General features: G+C 37.4%; 1 protein-coding gene across 1 annotated transcript; it reads right to left on the minus strand.

The window, feature by feature from the left end:
- Window positions 1-2,520: 2,520 nt before the first annotated feature.
- LOC105925501 (hyaluronan and proteoglycan link protein 1) lies at window positions 2,521-16,190 on the minus strand. The gene is made up of 5 exons (XM_021315815.2): window positions 16,092-16,190; window positions 15,897-16,023; window positions 6,452-6,778; window positions 4,055-4,357; window positions 2,521-3,970 (listed from the first exon to the last, which is right to left on the minus strand). Exons 2-5 carry the CDS (start codon window positions 15,982-15,984, stop codon window positions 3,681-3,683), a joined length of 1,008 nt encoding a protein of 335 aa, XP_021171490.2. The 5' UTR covers window positions 15,985-16,023; window positions 16,092-16,190; the 3' UTR covers window positions 2,521-3,680.
- Between the last annotated feature and the right edge of the window lie 1,958 nt (window positions 16,191-18,148).

An 18,148-nucleotide genomic window follows, 5' to 3' on the forward strand; every position in this document is an offset into this window, starting at 1 on the left:
CTGCTCTTCACAGCTTTACAACAAATCAGCCATTGGGAGAATGTATTTTTGTGAAACACTCAGAGACTTGAACACTAAAGCTTTTAGGGTGGAAGAGATGCAAATAATTTATTTTCAAGCTGCTTTTTTATCTCCTTGTGTGTTTTATACTGACAAGCAAAATGTGTTGATGTCACTGGTCCCAGCAGTGCTCTTCATATGTGTGTGTTTCTGTATACTTAAGAGAAAACAAGACACACTCAAAATGTCAAAACCTGATGCAATAAAAATAAAAATGTACTCCCTTTATGCAATATAGTTAGTTTACATGTTCTTTAACAACCTTTACTACGACTGGACCAAGGGATATGGAGGGCAACATAAGCAATAAATGTGTTGTGTAATATTGACAAAATATTTGTACACATGTGTTGTTATGTCTCATGGCAAAAACTGTTGGTGATATGTTGTTTTATTTTGTCCATTTGTGAATGTTGTGGTGTGTTTTGCCCTACTGTGCACATACTATTTTATATTTATATAACAGCTTGTTTATTTTTTTCTACTACTTTACAATGTGAATGTATGGGATCCTTTTGATTTTGATTTTTGAGAGAGGAATTTGTTTTTCCTGCTTTAACCCACCAAAGAACCAAATAAATATATAGACATTTAAGTTTTTTTGTTTGGTTCTTTCAATACTGTTCACCATTGTTGGGATCAGCTGTCTTACAGTTCTTCGCTGCGTTCTTGTAGAGCGGATCAGACAGACCCTGTGCCTGCTGGGGTTTTACCAGCAGGTAGTGCTATTTCAATGAAATCCTTCTGCTTCTTCTCTTGCACAGCACACTTACCCACACAGTATGGGACACATGCGCTAAGGGAGTTACATTTTGTATGACTCAAAGAACATCAATGGTAGTTTTTACAGCATTTCAGTGTCTTTAAAATCAAATTGTATTTCAAACAGTGCAAATCTATGCTGCACTCTATACTATTATACACAAAGGAATCAGAACCACCTTAGAGGGGAAGACATGCATTTGGACATCATTATATTTAAGCAGTTGTTTCTGCCCTCTGATATAAAAGTACTTTTTAGCTGCAGCTCACCGCTACTGAATAAATACCATTAAACTTGTCGATGCAAACTTTTCAGAAGCTATCAGAACTGATGTTCATCACTGGAAGATTGTAGTTTGCTGCTAAACACGACTTGACTTGTGATCAAAGACTTCCCCTAGCTACCCCAGGGAGTGTCAGTATGGCAATCTGGACTCATGAAATGCAGATGTCGTTGTGGAAAATCCAAGAGCCTCTCAGCCTGTGAAGGTCTTGCTGCGGTATATCAATCTTTTAATTTTTTTTTTTAGAAAGGACAGGCACGCAGCCTTTCCCTGCCTTCTTGGTGTTGACAGGCAACACCAACATTAGAGGCAAGTAAAGATACATTATTGTGTCATTCATGATAACATTTCTGTATGCATGTTTGCCATGTATATAGTTAATGGGAATCTTTGTATCAGCAGGTTTGCTGAAATCTGATCAAATCAAACTAAATAAAAGGGTTAGCGTGGGAGCCATACATTAGATTAAAGTAATTTATCTGATAATCATTTGTTTGGGTTTAGAATTGTTATAATTGTCCTATTTTTCTTTTACCAATATGGTCAACTAAATATAGGAGGAGATTTTGTAATTGGACATAGTAACCCACCTGCTTGAGTATCAGGAGTAGAGTGAACGAGTGGGCCGCTGTGGTTTTGTTGACCACCACCTATTAAGATTGCCGTGACTACTTTTCATTCAGTTACATTTTGGAGAGGTTATTCTACGCTATGAAATGTATTTTTATTGATCTCAGCTGATCTGTTTTAACCAGCTTCAGACAAGGGACAGTCTAACCTCAGCCTGTCAGTGGCCTTTTCTTATTCATTGGTCACCAAAAAGACAGCACTACGAATCAACAGCGGATAAAGGATGGATTGCAAAATGATCAAAGTAAGCAGATAGTGTAAACATCATTCAGAGGTATGTTAAATAACTGTTGTTGCAGCAGATTGTAAATACATTGTAAACCAGGTGAAAGTACCTGTGGAGGAGTGTGTAAAGCTGTTCATAAAAGCCAGAGGATCTGTCTCGTGCAGTGCTGGCTGCTTGTTTCCAAACCTTTCATGTGCAAAGTGAGCAAACAAGGATTCTGCTGTGATGAACATCCTTCTGTCACAAGTGACGTTTTCTGCCCTATATGTGAAGATGCTATTGTGATTTGTTCTATTGGATTTTCTTACCCAGATACAGTAGCTATTTGCTTATAGGCAAAGAAGTTCAGTTTTTGGTACTAGATTTTCTTAAGTGCCATCACAGTGAAATGGGCTAAATACAAATTAACACCACTTTTTGTATTTTTATTTGTAACTTAAAAAACATCCCTGAAATAAAATATCATTATTATCATTATTGTTATTATATTTTCATCTGTATTCTCAGATAAAACATGGTGATAATTTATTTTCTACAAAGAAAACAATGAAGAAAGCATTTTTGACAGTTGCATTTTTTATTTTTTATTGCATCATTGTAAAAAAAGATACATGGTATCATGCAAAAATACCTTGATATTTTGTATACAGAACTGTGGACAAATACAAATTACGGTAGGTACCAAATGTCAGTGATCAAAGTTATAACAAGTTATCAAAAAATAGCTAAACATTTTAATTAGTTTTGATAACAAACAACTACAAATTTTAATGACTACTGATTACTATAATTATCACTTCTTTAGGAGTTTTAAGTTTAGTTGTATATCAGATCAAAGGAGGAGAAAAGAAAATGACAAATCTTAACATAATAAAAAAGAAAACATTGCAAGTATGAGAACACAATTTGTACTATTTCGTTCAAAGAAACAATGTGACAACATTGTGACAAACTTGTCAAAAAAGTGAAATCTTCATGTTAGAACAAAGAAACAATGCATAAGGTTTAAACATAACGTATTTCAGACATTCGTAGTTTTAGCTAATCAAACTGAAATGCAAAAAAAAAAAAACAAATGAAGTATTTTCCTTCAATTCTCTTTGCAGTTGCTCACAGCTTTTGTGTTCAAAGATATCTTTTTGCAGTTTAGGAGATACATATTTGTATATGAACAGTAAAAAAACGTTTCTACACTGGCAATGAATCCATGTGGTTTCTTCTTGCACTATAATGTGTGCATACTAATAGTTCAAGTTGACATCTGATATTACATTGAAATCAGTTTGTTTTAGTTGATATGTATGCTTATAAAAATCAAAAATAGCATTGAACAAAGACACATTTGAAAGCAGCACACATTCTATGAGAGTAATTGCAGTCAAACCCCAAATTTCTGGAAGACAAACTAAACTTAGATGTTAGCTGTTCCCTAAATTATTGTCTCAGCCACGTCAATCCCACTTATGCCCTTTACTAGTCTTAACAAAGAGTGCACAGCTGAAAAAAAAAACAAACACTAATCGCTATTTATATTTTGTAGTTTATTGCAAGTTGATTCGCATCCTATGACCCTTATATGAGAGCTATTTTAGCATCAGCAAGATAACACATTTCAACTGGTCAAAATACAAAGCTCACATGCTCAATTGTTGATTTTTTATGGCTGTTGCTGTTGCTCTTTGGTGGCTATATTTTCCCTATGTGTTTTTTTTATACTCTCACTGGTCAGCTCTGAAGCAGTAGACGCCATAAGACTTAACCTTTTTGTCTGGAAATCCAACAAAGCGCACTGCAGCCTCTGTCGGACTGCAATTTTTGCGGGGCCTGGAGATAGGGTAGCGGACACTTCCATCAGCCAACCAGCCGGCGTCGCAGCGATCGTAGGCCTCAAGCTTCCAGGCAGCATATATGTGGCCAACCTTTGCGATCTCTGCGTTGTCGTCGCGACACGCCTGCACAGCCTCGTCATAGCTCAGCCTGTCCGGTTGGACCAACCAATAGAAATGACCTGATAGCACAGAAAGCAACAAATTAAAACAAAATACTATCTGAAAATATAAAATTATAAAATAGTTTTAATAAAAAAATGTACCCTTGAGTTTGGAAGCATAGCAGAACACATCAAAGCGGCTCATCTGCTTGTTTCTGCGTCCGTAGCTTCTGAGACCAGGACTGCTGTTGGCGCCACCACAGGGGTGTCTGGGTTTGGTGATGGGATACTGAACTGTGCCGTCACTCAGCCAGCCAGCATTGCACCAGTCCAGACCATCTTTCCAGGCCTCCAGCAGCTGATCATAGGAGGCAACTGCAGCATCTTGGCTGGCACAGGTCTGCACAGCATCGTCAAAATTCATGTTGTAGCGCCCATGATGGGGAAAGTATGGGAATACAACACCTGAATGACACAGAACATGCTTTAGCCAAACATGTCTAACCTAGATTAATCTGTATTTTGTTAATCCTTCATGTTCATGTACACTTTTTAGTAGACTCACAGACTAACCAGGAAGAGTTAATGTCACAAAATAGTTCTCAAATCCACAGTTGTGTCAAATCTTATTATTTTATGAACCCTTTTTCTCAAATAATGCTTGAAAGCTTTTCAAACAGCAATCAGTTATGCATTAGGGCATCTGAAGTACCGAATATTAATATCCATCAGTTGATAAATGTACGGGATCCTAAATTCTGGAAAATAGAATATTAGAATTGGTACAGCAAACTGATGAAGTTAAAAGAATTTGTCTTTGTGACAAGCCATAGATAGCAAAGTATTAAATAATTGAAAAATATTTAAAAGTGCTTCATTCAAAATGTGCATGTTGGGTTCGCCATGGTGCCTCCAATGCTTTCAGTGCTTCTATTATACTTTGATAGGTCAAAGATAGATTTAGCTCAGGTTAAGATTTAGCTGCTTGGTTAATGAAAGAAAGCCTTTAGTTTTTTTTTGCTCATGCTGTGTTTGTGAGCAATTGACTTTGTTTGGAGTAGAATAGTATTGGCCTTCATCTATCTTTTTGCACTGGAAGGGCAGCAAAAGGGATATTTTTTACATTTACAGTTTATAGTAAATGTGTATTGAATAACTGTACCAACCACACACTGCCAAACCACTAAGGGATATCTTAGACTTGGATCATTTCTGAAGGAGGAAGTAAGTGTGCCATGAAGTTGCATGTGTAACTGCACTTTAGAGGTATAATTATTATGTTGCTTTCCTAACGCTGTGTGAGCTGAAACAAAGTGCAAGGATGGTAACTTCAGTTAAAATGGATTTTGCTTTTTTGTGTTGATACTTTACTGTGTACACTGGTAGAAGTACATTAGCTTGTTACCGGAACATTTTATGTGCAGTGCAGCCACATTGGATTCTGGTTTTTCAGTTGGAAAACCAAAATTCAGAGTCCAAATTGAACACATCAAATGTTGCAGTGGGAATTATTCTTTATTATGCTAAGTATGACTATGCTAACTATTAATGGCAATGCAGATTGTAAAAAATAAGATTACTTTGGATGCTGTGCATCTAAACATTAATTCTTATTAATGAAAACTTTACAGTAATGTGGCAGGCTACATTGAAAATGTGTAGCACATTCTACACATTATCAATCTGTCTGCTCCCACTGAATCCGTTTGGGGAAAGGAGGGACATTCAGCAGTACTCGCAGAGCTGATTGGGTGAAGTGACACCTAGTGCCAACCTACCAAAGGTTGGTTTTAGTCAATCACAGTATCAATGTTGTAAGCAGCAGGCGCCATAAGTTAACACTACAAGGTAAGCTAGTCAAGGCATTTCTTGCTCTTCTTTCAAAGATGAATTCATAGTTTCTCACAAAACAGATGCAATAGTTACATGTGCGTCCTCCTGAGCTGCCATGAATAGTTTGGTTTGGGTGTGGGTTCGACAGCACTTGCTTTCCTCACAGCGGTATGTCCTGCCTTAAACCATAATACTGCAACATGATTGGCTGACCCTTTTAGCAGTAGTTACTTGTTGAGTGGAACACAATGGATTATTGTATGTTTGTGAAAACACAATTACCACAAGTATTCAACTTGCAGGCAAGGTTAGCTTTACATTATTGTCTAAAGCTTCTGACTTGATGACAAATAAACTGACAGAAGTGCTGACATAGTTAGTGCAGTTTTAATTTTTGTTTATATGTGAGGCAGCCATATTGAGGGTTCGTGCTAAACCTCTAACTTTCCAACTGAGTATTCCAAATTCAGGTTAATTCCAGTAGGTTTATCAAGCTTAAAGCCTGTGAAACTTTGACTTCAAGTTCAAATGGAGCACAGCATTTACAGCAAGTGTATTTAATATTTTTAATGTATTCCAGTCTTTTATGAAAACCAAAACCAAGAAAAAATGTCGACTTTATAGTTAGTCGTAAATCCAGATTCTGGACAAACATTATAAACAATTTACAGTCAATGGTTTACCGGTGCTTAAGTGAATTTATTGTGTTGCTAAAACAGTATTTACCTTCAGTGAGACCGTTTTCTACCTCTAAGATGACTTCTTGTACGATGTCGTCCATCCCATCAATGATCTCACACCGGTACCTTCCCATGTCTTCCATGGAGACTTCAGTTAACACCAAGGAGGCATCACCAACATCTAAGTCCACCAAAGAGGCCCGATTCTCGAAGTTTCCATAGGTCCTTTTGTGTAAACCCATATCTACAAGCACATCCTCATTTTCTGATTCATCTTTAGCAACTTTGATCCATGTAACTTTCCCAAAGAAAAGGTCCTCTAATGACCCAAGTCTGCATGGAAGGGTGGCATTTCCACCAAGTTCAGTCTTGACTAGAAAACAGAAAAAAAACATAATTAATGTTACTTTTTACTGTCACAGCTTCAACATTATCTTAAAAAATGTAACGTTTGCAATGCATGTCTGTTCTGATCCCCTTCGTCTGAAACCCCTATCAATAATTTATTGCATCCAGTTGCCTCAAGTATCACCTAATTAATAAACAGACACCATCTGTGTGTAAATTCAGCTATGAAGCCTCAGAGGCTTTTAAGAGAGCATTCATAAACATTGTGAAATTAAGAACAACAAAAGACAGATCGGGTTCAACCTATGAGGAAGTTTAAGCTTCTCAAGAAGCACTGTTAAAAAATGTGCTTCTTGAGTGTATGTGACAACCTTTCAAACCTATCAAAAGATGGCCATCCAGCTAAATTGAAAGGCTGTGCAAGTGCAACTTTAATTAGCTAAGCAGTCAGGCAGCCCATGGTCATTTAGTATGACTGAGATACAAGGATTTACAGCTCAAAAGAGTAAGAAAAAGAAAGCCATTAGCTATGTTTCCATCCAGTTGTCATGCAAATTTTGAACAAACTTTTAAAATGTCATAAAAAAAAAGAAAGACAAAAAAGAAAATGTGAATTAGAAGTGTTTCCATCCACTGTTTGGGTGTGAATTGACCAGGCTACACAAAGCGTAATTTCGTCAAAAATGTATTCCATCTCCCGTTTTGCACAGGAACTCTCTTTTCAGAAAAGCAGAAAACCATGCGAGCGTAAAAACATTTTTACGAAAACGAGGAAGTTATTTTTAATTTTGCATTTTGCATTTACCTTTTCCAACATGATACTCCAAAATGCGCATAAAACATGGTTGGAAACATGCCTATTGATAAAAGAAAGCTGTAAGAAGTCAAAGTTTGTGTTTGTTAACCCTAACCCATCCCATCACCAACATAGTGGTGGAAGCATTATACCTTGTGGATGCTTCTCTTCAGTAAGGAAAGGGAAACAGGTTAAAGTTAGGTGGAAAATGGATGGGGCTAAAGAAAAAAAATCTGGAGGAAGACCTGTTAGAGGCTGCAAAGGAGTTGAGACAGGACAAGTCAGTGTAATTGGTTAGTTCAAAGCATATTTACATATAAGAATGGTTGGCCCTAAAGTCCAGCTCTCAGTCCAATAACTGGTGCAAGACTTGAAAACTGATGTTCACAGATGTTCCCCATCAAATCTTACTTAACTCGAGCTACGTTGAAAAGAAGAATGGGCAAACACTGTGTCTAAATGTTTAAAGTTTAATGTAAAGACATAACCCAAAAGACTTACAAAATATTAAATCAAAAGCTTAGCATTCTCATCTTCCCCCCATTTTACAATAATGCACTTGTTTTTGTCAGGTATATAAAATTTGAATAAAATACATTGACGTCTGTGGTTGTAACATGACAAAACTTGGAAAGGTTCAAGAGAAAAATATTCACATTGCAATGTACATGCACCGTCAACTGTGGAAATATAAATTTACAGAAGCACAAAGTATGTTGCTATATTCAAAAGTTTTATCTCGCAAAAAAGTATCCGATTCTGGAGTGTGGTTCAATAAAAGTTACACTGGGCATCAGGCAGTTTGCAGCCTTGTAATCCATCCTCTGCTTCAGTCTCCTTCCCGAGGCTGTCAGTTTTGGCAATTGCAAACATTTGGTTCATCTGCACTGACTTTCAAAATGAAAAGCTTTACTTTCATGCACTCCATCTGAGTTGTGTTAAGTGTATCAAATATCTAATGAAGAACAGAAATCCTTTCCTTGGAGCACTGCTTCTAAATCCTTGCTGTCCAATCAATGCCACCGTTAAAGCTCCAAATCGTAGGTCATGGTTGTCTCACCATGGGTCCCCATCATCTCCTTGGCCTCGCTGTTTAGGCCTCACAGGGCTTGCTGACGTAAGAAGCCCCCAGCCAGCAAGTATTGGGCTGACCCAAGAACTTACGAGCCATGGATGAACAGATGTAGCGGACTTCTGATTTTACCCCAAACAAATACGTGCACATCAAGTTTAGTAAGTCCGTAACATTAAGCCTTGCAAATCTAAGAAAGATTCTACATCTGTGCATGCTGTAATAATTGTGATAATTGAAAATTGTTTATTTAGCTTTATGGATCTGTGATATACAAAACAGCAGAGTTTGTGCGTTCAACTTTTTTCTGGAAAGATGGTTCACTTTCTTCCCACCATCGTCCCCCTGTGAACCCACCCTCTGCTTTGCTCCAAAATCTCACACACACACACACTCACTCATAAACAGAGAAAATCTTGTCTGCATCTGATTAGTTTTGTTCTCTGCTTCCATTATGATGATGCCAGAATCTATCTTAACGTTTCTTACCAGAACCATGTCTGGAACACTGTCGCACTGGCTCTTCACAGCAAAATGAACTGTTTCCTCCTGGACATTACAGGAAAGAAAAGAAGCCACTGGCTCTCTGCCTTCTTAATTCATCTGCTCAATTCATAAACTTTTCTCACCGTACACACACATGCAGAACTGAGTGACAGGGAATAAACGTCCAATACAACCCTAATCCAAGTTTTTCTGCATTGTCGTTTTATTTGAAACTAGCTTCTGATGTCTTATGTTAAGATTTGCTTTTATTTCTCGGCTTTATGACTGTTATGCAGCCTTGATATGTTTCATCTTGGTCTCATTAACCTTCCTTCCCTTGTATGTTCTCCCTCTCTCTTAGTCAAAAAGGGTATACGTGTCGGTCCAATTATTGCTTTAGCATTGTATGTTGGACCAAGGCCAACATACCTTGTCCTCTAACAAAACTAAGTCACCAAAGTACAACAGATGTTTAACATTTGGGATTTAAACCACCATTAAGCCTAACTCCATTCTTTCATACTTTTTCCTTAAAACAATTTCCTTCAATAATTACTATTTCTGGCTTGAATGAATGCATTATATTCACAATCTGGTTGAGCTGTATGTTGATGATATTTTATTATCCATGGTTAGTATGCATAGTAAACTAGTTGGAGTGAAGCAGATAACCTTTAGGTGTAATAAGCTGGAGGTGCAGAAATGTTTTTATTATTTTTTGTACTCTGCTTCCATTCATTATAGCCGTGGTTACTTGCTAATAGCGCTGCCTCCAACAAAATTGCAGAAAAAAGTGTAGACACAGTAAACATAAATTATGACATACAAAGTGATCATCCCATCCCTACTCTCATAGAATTTGTCTGACTTTTGATTTTTCTGCATTCCCATTCCCTTTTGGGTTTGTTCGAGTTTTTTTTGTGTGTAAGTCCAAATTCATCATAGTTTTTAATAGCGACAGATGCTGGCCAGATGGCCAGTGTGAATGTTTCTTTTTGTGTGTGTGCATAAATATTAAGGTTGTCTGAATTTATCTGTATATTGTCTCTAATTAAATTGGTTAATCTGGCTTGGAAATTCAAAAATCCAATTTTTCGAATCAGTGACCACAGTATCCTGAAGCTTCTTTTCTTTACCTTATCTGTTTTATTCTTTGTTCTGACCTGGTTTGTGTCCTGAATTTCAGTCCTGTTCCTTGAAGTTTAAGGAGATATAATTTATCCCAATTCCCCAACATATTTCAGTCCAATAATACTAAAGTAAAATCTATGGTCTTCAGTATTAAATGAAACTTGACAAATGTCAAGTACGGGTACTGCTGACAAATAAAATCCAACTATACACATTTTAACCTTTTTTTCAATCCTAAATTTGGGTTTACCAGCAGAGGTGGGCAGTGACTAGTTACATTTACTCTGTTACATATATAATTGAGTAAGTTTTTTGAATAAAATATACTTTTAGGAGTAGTTTTACAGCACTGTACTTTTTATTTTTCCTTGAGGCAAATTATTACTAAGTATCACTCCTCTTAGTTGAGAAAAAAATCTGGCTACTCTACCCACTGCAAGCGACTTTGTGAATAAAGGACATACTTGTTTGAACCAATAATGCACCAAAGAGACAAAAACCTAGAGTTTATGTTAAGGTGAGACTTCTTATTTGTACATGAGCTTTGTTGTTTTAATGTTATTTGCAATCTGCTGAGCTCATTGAGCCATTTGGATGTCAAATAAGTGTACAGTAAACAGTGGATATTGTCCTGGGATACAGTTTGCACTGTTCTAACATAGTGTATATACCTTAATTGCTGTAAGTAATAATTTCAAGTTTAATTTTATGTTAAAAAAAGGTATTTAGAAAAGTTTGTTCTGCCTGAATTTGTTATTTTACAATTATGTTATTCTTTGCATATTTTTTCATTTCTGTTTTTAAAATACCAGAATTTGCATGTAACCTTATATTTTTGTTCACCTGATTACATTTTTTTTTTTTTTAAATATTAAATGATCAGCTGTTATGATTAGTTACTCAATATTTGAGTAGTCTTGAGTAATTTCTTTTCTGACTACTTTTTATTTTTACTTGAGTAAAAATATGTAAGTAGTGCTACTCTTCCTTGAGTACAATTTTTGGTTACTCAACCCACTTCTGTTTACCAGTGAATGCTTCTTTTACCAAACTGCAAATACTCAGCAAGAAGGCAAGCATTTTATGAGCTAAGAGCCTTCTTGCAGCTGCTTATTACTGATGTTTTTCAAAGACGTGCAATGTTTACAAGTTGGATGAGGATCGCTGTTGGCTTTTTTGTAAGGTAGAAATGACTCAACTCCTCCTACCTCATAAATTCTCTGCATTGGTAGCAGTGGCATGTGGAGTGACTGAACCTTGAACAATCCAGAGTGACTAACTGGCTCATTAAAGCTCTACCAAAACATGATGCTAGTTTGCATCACTTCACCACTAACTTTACTGCCAAGACATTTTCAAGACTTGATGAAAAAAAGAGCAGACAAAGAAGCACACTGTTCAGTTCAAATCAGAAAACCAGCTTTTGCATCTGGTTTGTAAGTCTGAAACATAAGATGCAAGGAGCATGATAGTCGCATCAATGTGAAGCTTAGTCAGGGCCCTGAGACATATTGTACTGAAAACATGCACATTTAAAAGTCCCTTTGAAGGATACCAGTGGAAAAAGCATTTATTTCTAAGTAAATGCATTTATAATGGAGCTCTTAACATGACATTCTCATAAGTAATGCAAACATAATAGATAGTTCAAATGATTAGGTTTAATAAATGGGACTGGGAAAGGGATTAAGTATTAAACACAGAAAAAGGAAGCTGCAAATGACACACAATATAAGGAAATCACCTGAAATCTGTCAGTATGTAAAAAACCTATCCTATATCAGTGAAAATTAATATCAGCTGGGTTAGTCCCAGTTTATTGCACGTAAAAAGATGTTTTACTACCAAGGTATTACACAAGAAGAATCCAAAGGTGATGTTACAGATTAATTTCTAAATTTCTGAATGTTTACATTAATAACATTGGGTAAATAATCCCAATGTGGAAACCATATAATTTCAACATAAACATCTGTCTGGTTAAATGAGATCCAATTTGAGGGGGGGGGGGGGGGGGGGGGGGGGGGGTTGTTGACCATTTGATTTTGGGCCCATCTTCCTGTTAGGAACATCAACACCACTTACCGAACATCAATACAGATTTTGGTGGGATCTGGGCAAGAATCCAACAAGTTTAACTGGCAACACTTAAAAGTTATAATAAATATTTGGTTGTTTTTTTGCTGAGATGTAGTTGTGAACAAACTGAGCTCAAACACAAAGAAACGATTAAACTTAGGGCATCAGATTGTAAGTTAGCACAGTAACTTAATAATGGAGCTTATTCTTTGCTCTTTTACAACATAAACTTGCCAGTTCCTTTAAATTTTGAATTTATATTTTAAACAATTAAAAATATTTTAATTTATCAATATTCAAATCACCAATTGAATAGTATTTTCATTCAATAAGGAAATATAGAAATGTTAGCTCTATGACCTGTGTTGAAATTCAAGCATTTATGGGAGGTCCCTGATGGTTTGGTGGCCCTAAGAAGTGGATCAGTTTGCTTATGCATGGACCGGCTCTGATTCTGAACATACAGCCAAGAAAACCCAATTAGCATAAAAGAAAATATAGATGTCAAAATGGACCTCTCAATCAAACTTCTATGTACATCACAGGACAGAAGTTCAAAGATAAAAGAGTAATTTAGCACCCTCGGGATTTGAAGGCTATTTATGAAAAATGGGTCTAAAACGCATTTTAGCCAGGCACATGACATCTTTCGCATTCATCTCAAGACATTTTACAGGTGAGATATCAAATACATTTCAGTAAGTGTTTTCATTCTTTATTCTCTATATCTGTCCACTTCTGTACATATACCTTAATTTATAGACTTCACTTGTATTGATTTATTTGTATGTTTTGAAAACCTTAGTCGTTACTGACATCTGGTTTGAAACTCATGTCAGTAGTCCTTATCAGAACAATATTTACTGAGAAAAACCTTGACGTGTATCAATCCTTATTTTCCCCATTGTGCTAATTCAAGCGGAAGGTTGAAGGCTGTAATGCCTTTGAGGCGGTGGTAGCAGATGGAAGGAGACGGGGACGTTAAAAGTAATTCCACACTCTCTGCTGCTACTGAAGTCACCCCTGCAGAGAATGTTGCCCCGATCACGTGAAGCACGTTTTGCTTGTAAAGCACTGTAAGGGTGTACCTTCTTTTTTGCAGCGGAAGGCGAGCCATTCTTTTTTCCAACACACATTATACCTAACTCTCTTAAGTCAGTGATAGTCCTAAATTGTTTAATTTCTGAGAGAAATGTGTGGTCTAACAGCACAAACCAGTTGTTTATGCAATTACTGATAAAGACGCAGCAAAGAACTAAGTGAGTATATCCATCAAAGAATAAAACAGCCAAGACCAGCTCCCATTTTATTACCAAGCACAAATCTCTCACTCTGTAAAAAAGGTTGCATTAGCACATAATTGGAACCATCTGTTTCTTTGCAACACTAAACGCTACATTACTGGTGCTGCTAAGTTCCAAATCGAATCTTTTTGCTATATTCCAAAGGTGCAATATTTGGATTTTGCAGTAGAATGACCAAATCAGGCCCAAATTCCCCCTCTGAGAAAGCACCCAAGTTTGCAGATCAAACATATCTTTGTTTATATGAGAGTGTGTGCAGTTTGCCACACCCTACGGTCAGAGAAGAAACTCAGGAGATGGCTTACAACATCCCAGAGCTTTACTTTTCTCTGCCGCTGGCCCATTTGTGTCAGTGCGGAGAAAGGATTAACAAGCACAGCTGGGACAAACACAGAAGGCCCACTCCCCCACACTAATTTCAATAAAGTGTTTCCTGTGTCCTTTCCTGCAGGGCAAGCACAAACACAACGTGTCTCTGTGCACAAAGTGAGTGATCATCTCAGCAGAGGGATGCAATCATCAGCTCACATGTGCAGTCAACAGCTGTTAGTTGTTGAATTTCACTACATTCAAACGAAAACGAATGCGGAACATCAAATGTGGTTCCATCAACATCTCATTTCTGAGCCTAAAAACAATTTCAACCCGACCGTAACCCACTTTCAGCCAAGCCCCTTTTTTCCCACCAAACTCGAGCCACTGGGCCCCGGCTTGGTAACCAACAGCCACAGTAAGCATTAGACTTACCAGACTATTACCTCACAGGAAAAGACATAGTCATCTGGCTGCCGTTCAACGCCAGGCTCTATACATTTGGCTGTGGGTCGTTAATCTTCACTCTACTCTTGTCAGGCTGCCTGTTGCTATGGCTCCTTTCCAAAAGATCCCAATGTTAGAGTGAGTCAGAGGGTGTGAGGAAGCAGGCAACACCCCAATGAACAGACAAGGGGCTCTTACTATGAAAAAAACGGTCCACAGCATACTCCCTGAGCTGGCTTCAGATGAACAAATTTAATCTAATAATGTTTAGGTGCACATAGGATCATGCACACGCTGTTATGACATCATGGGACTGTGAGGGAAATTTCAATGAGTGCATGAAAAAAGTTTAATCCCCTTACAGTGTATAACCCCTTTCCCGACAGGGAGGCTGTCTCCTCTGCTGCTTGGAAGACAAACACTGAGAAACCCCTACTTTTACCTCTACTGAGTCAGCTTGCTGGGCTGCTGAAAAGGCATTAAATATAACTCAGCCATATAAAAAAGGGGTTATCTGGTTTGCCCAGTTTTTCCTTGCTCAACAGCAGTAGATGTATAGGGCTTTGTAACTCAGCACTCAGGGTTACAGCAGTAAAATCAAAGTGTCATCTGGCAAACTGGTCTGAATTGGAAATTCTGACAGACTATTTTGGATGGGATCTCTGGCAATGTTATTTATATGGCCATGGGTTAATTCACCCCCTGCCATTTTGTACTCCTGTTACATGCTTGCATGTTGCCATTTTGTCCCTTTGTACTTCCAGTTAGTACCCACAGAAGAACCATTTTTCAACCATGGATTGAACCACCATGGCATGCATTATGAAGTGAAATAGTCAGAAAAATGCTCAAATCCCTCATAGAAATGTACATTTAATCCACTGTTATTTTCTGAAAACTTTCACAGACACATCTTTAGAATAAATGGGTTAATGAATTAATTTATCTATTGATTCATTGATTTTTCTGCAACAGAGTAAAATTATGTTAAAATGAAAACCAACACAAAAGGTCATGCTTTTGCAGTTTAGCATTTAAACCACCAAAAAGAACAACCTCCAATAGTCCCTTTTTCAGACTGTAATGAAATTATGACCTAATTATGAACTATTTAAGGTACAACATCTGGTATTAGTAGTATTAGTGAAAATCAGTAGTGAAATGTCCTTGCAGCAGAGTGAACAGTTAGTTGCAGTGAATGACAGTGTGATTTATTCACCAGCCACTGGATACTATGGTGGTCTGTATGCAAGTCACTGAGTCATCAATGGTGAGTCACAGAATGTCTGGGTGTGTGGGTTACCCCAGAGACTAATCTGTTACACACTTCTACAATGAACACATTGTTACTCATACTTATACTGTGGTACCAGTTAAATCAAATTGCTTGCACAGCTCATCCTCCTGCACTTCCTCTTTATATACAAACTTGCATAAACACATGCATACATGAAAGAGATACATTAAAACTGAAGTAATTGAATTGGAAGAAATTTTTATATCAGAATTAACTCACCTGTAAGAGAGGAAGGACTTGCCGATTGACAGTATGTACTGCCAGCGAGAGTCAGGGAGATTATTGTGATGCACAGCAGACTTATCATTTTCTCTCTATTTCCCTCTATTTGCAAGTGAAAACTGTCCTGAAAAAGAAATAGAAACTTAAAATTTACAGTCAAAAATCTAATTTGCTGAAAGTTATTTTATCTACCTATCTTTCTTTTTGTGCAGAAGCTGCCTGTAGTGCTACTGGAAATTTTGGGCTCCTCAGAGGTCCAGACAAATGCCTTTTATTGTGGCCTAGCATGGTAGAGACCACTCCTCCTCCCCTCAGCCCATCACCGTGCACAGCTCTTTACCGGCTCCCTTTTGGCACTTCTTGCATGAAAAAAAATCCCCTCCTCTCCCCCTGGGAGAAATAGAGAGACAGCTACAGATTGGAAAGTTAACCAGCAGAAAATGGTCCAGAGCAACTGGCATGCCAGATTATGAACTTTTAGTAGTGTTGCGCCGATGCCATTTTTGGCCCCAATACCGATACCCGATACCTGGCTGTGCAGTATTGGCTGATACCGATACCATTACTTTGAAATTTATGTGTGTGTGTATATGAAGAACTGTATACTACTGAGGGTAGTAGAACTTTTTATTGCCTACCTGGAGTCGGTGACAATAGTTTAATACATTTTTGGCTCTCAAATGCCATAATAGTGCAACTTTCATGAATTTAAATAACATGTATAATACTAGTCGGGAGAGAGAAGGCTGCGTTCAAGTGACATACAAACATCAAAATGGTATCGGTTCCCTATTTGTTGGTACTTGCCGATACCGATACCACCATTTTAGTGCTGGATCTGGGCCCGTCCGATACTGGTATCGGTATCTGTGCAACACTAACTTTTAGTAATTATGTTTTGAAAAGATTTGTTGTTAGGTGATATTGAAATCAACTTTTTTTTCTCTCTCTCACCATATTAAGAAAGGAAAGCACTCCACCTTAATCATATAATCCTTAATAGTTTGCATTCATTATTTACACATACATACACATACCAGTTCAGTTTTTTTTAAAGAAATAGGAGTTGGAATATGTGGGAGTATCAACTTTCAGACTTTCATGGAATAATATCATAACCAATCGACCTTCCTCTTTTAAAGGTTGGGAGGATGACCTGAAGAAACTGAATCCTGCACATTTAGCTCATTTGTTAACTCCACTGATACTGACAAAGAATGAAATATCAAGCAGAGCAATACTGCTTTTAAATTACTAAGAGCACATTAATTGTGCTTTTCTACCATCTTTAAGTGACAGGTTTGTGCTGTAAGCGGAGAACTCACTGCATAGAATTAGGTACAAAAACAAACTGCTTTACTGCAACATTTGCTGTGTTACAGGAAGTCGCAAACACTTGCAGTCCTAAAGAACCACCAAAGTCTAAAAATGTATAGTGCCTACAATTCGTTTCCCTTTTTTTTTTCTTTTTTTTTTTACTTTCCTGCATATTGCATTTTACTCTGTATAAGAAGGGACCCACCATGGCTCCTCCTTGAGGCAGAAATTTATTTACAGATATGAACAATATTCACATTGTCGAGAGTTTTAATGGTTAAATCTTTATCAGTTAAGTGACAATAGGTTTTCACAAAATTTAGTCAAACAGTCCTAATTATGATTCTTTTCTGTATGAAGACACAAAAGGAAAGGTGAATTCCTTTTAGTTTGACCAATCTCACCCACTTTTATCACACAGTTGGGTCCTTTGGGACAACATGGATGCTTGTGGTATCACATGGCTCAGGTTTGGCTACATATGTTGGGTATATTCTCGCTAATATGGTATTCTTATAAAAACAACAGTCTGTCCTTTGGAGCCCTTAATAATCAAGCTCCATCATATATCAGAGCTCTGATTACCCCGTATGTTCCTAACAGAGCACTTCGCTCTCAGACTGCAGGTCTGCTGGTGGTTCCTAGAGTCTCTAAAAGTGGAATGGGAGGCAGATCCTTTAGCTAACAGGCTCCTCTCCTGTGGAACCAACTCCCAGTTTTGGTCTGTGAGGCAGAAACCCCGTCTACTTTTAAGATAGGCTTATAACTTTCCTTTTTGACAAAGCTTATAGTTAGAGTGGCTTATGTTACACTGAGCTACTTCTATAGTTATGCTGCTATAGGCTTAGGCTACTGGAGGACATTAGGGCCTATTTTCCTCACTCTGCCGAGTTCTTCTACTGTTCTCATATTTTGCATTGCTTGTCGTCATT

This window comes from Fundulus heteroclitus, chromosome 12 (genome assembly GCF_011125445.2).
Source record: "Fundulus heteroclitus isolate FHET01 chromosome 12, MU-UCD_Fhet_4.1, whole genome shotgun sequence".
NCBI lineage: Eukaryota > Metazoa > Chordata > Actinopteri > Cyprinodontiformes > Fundulidae > Fundulus > Fundulus heteroclitus.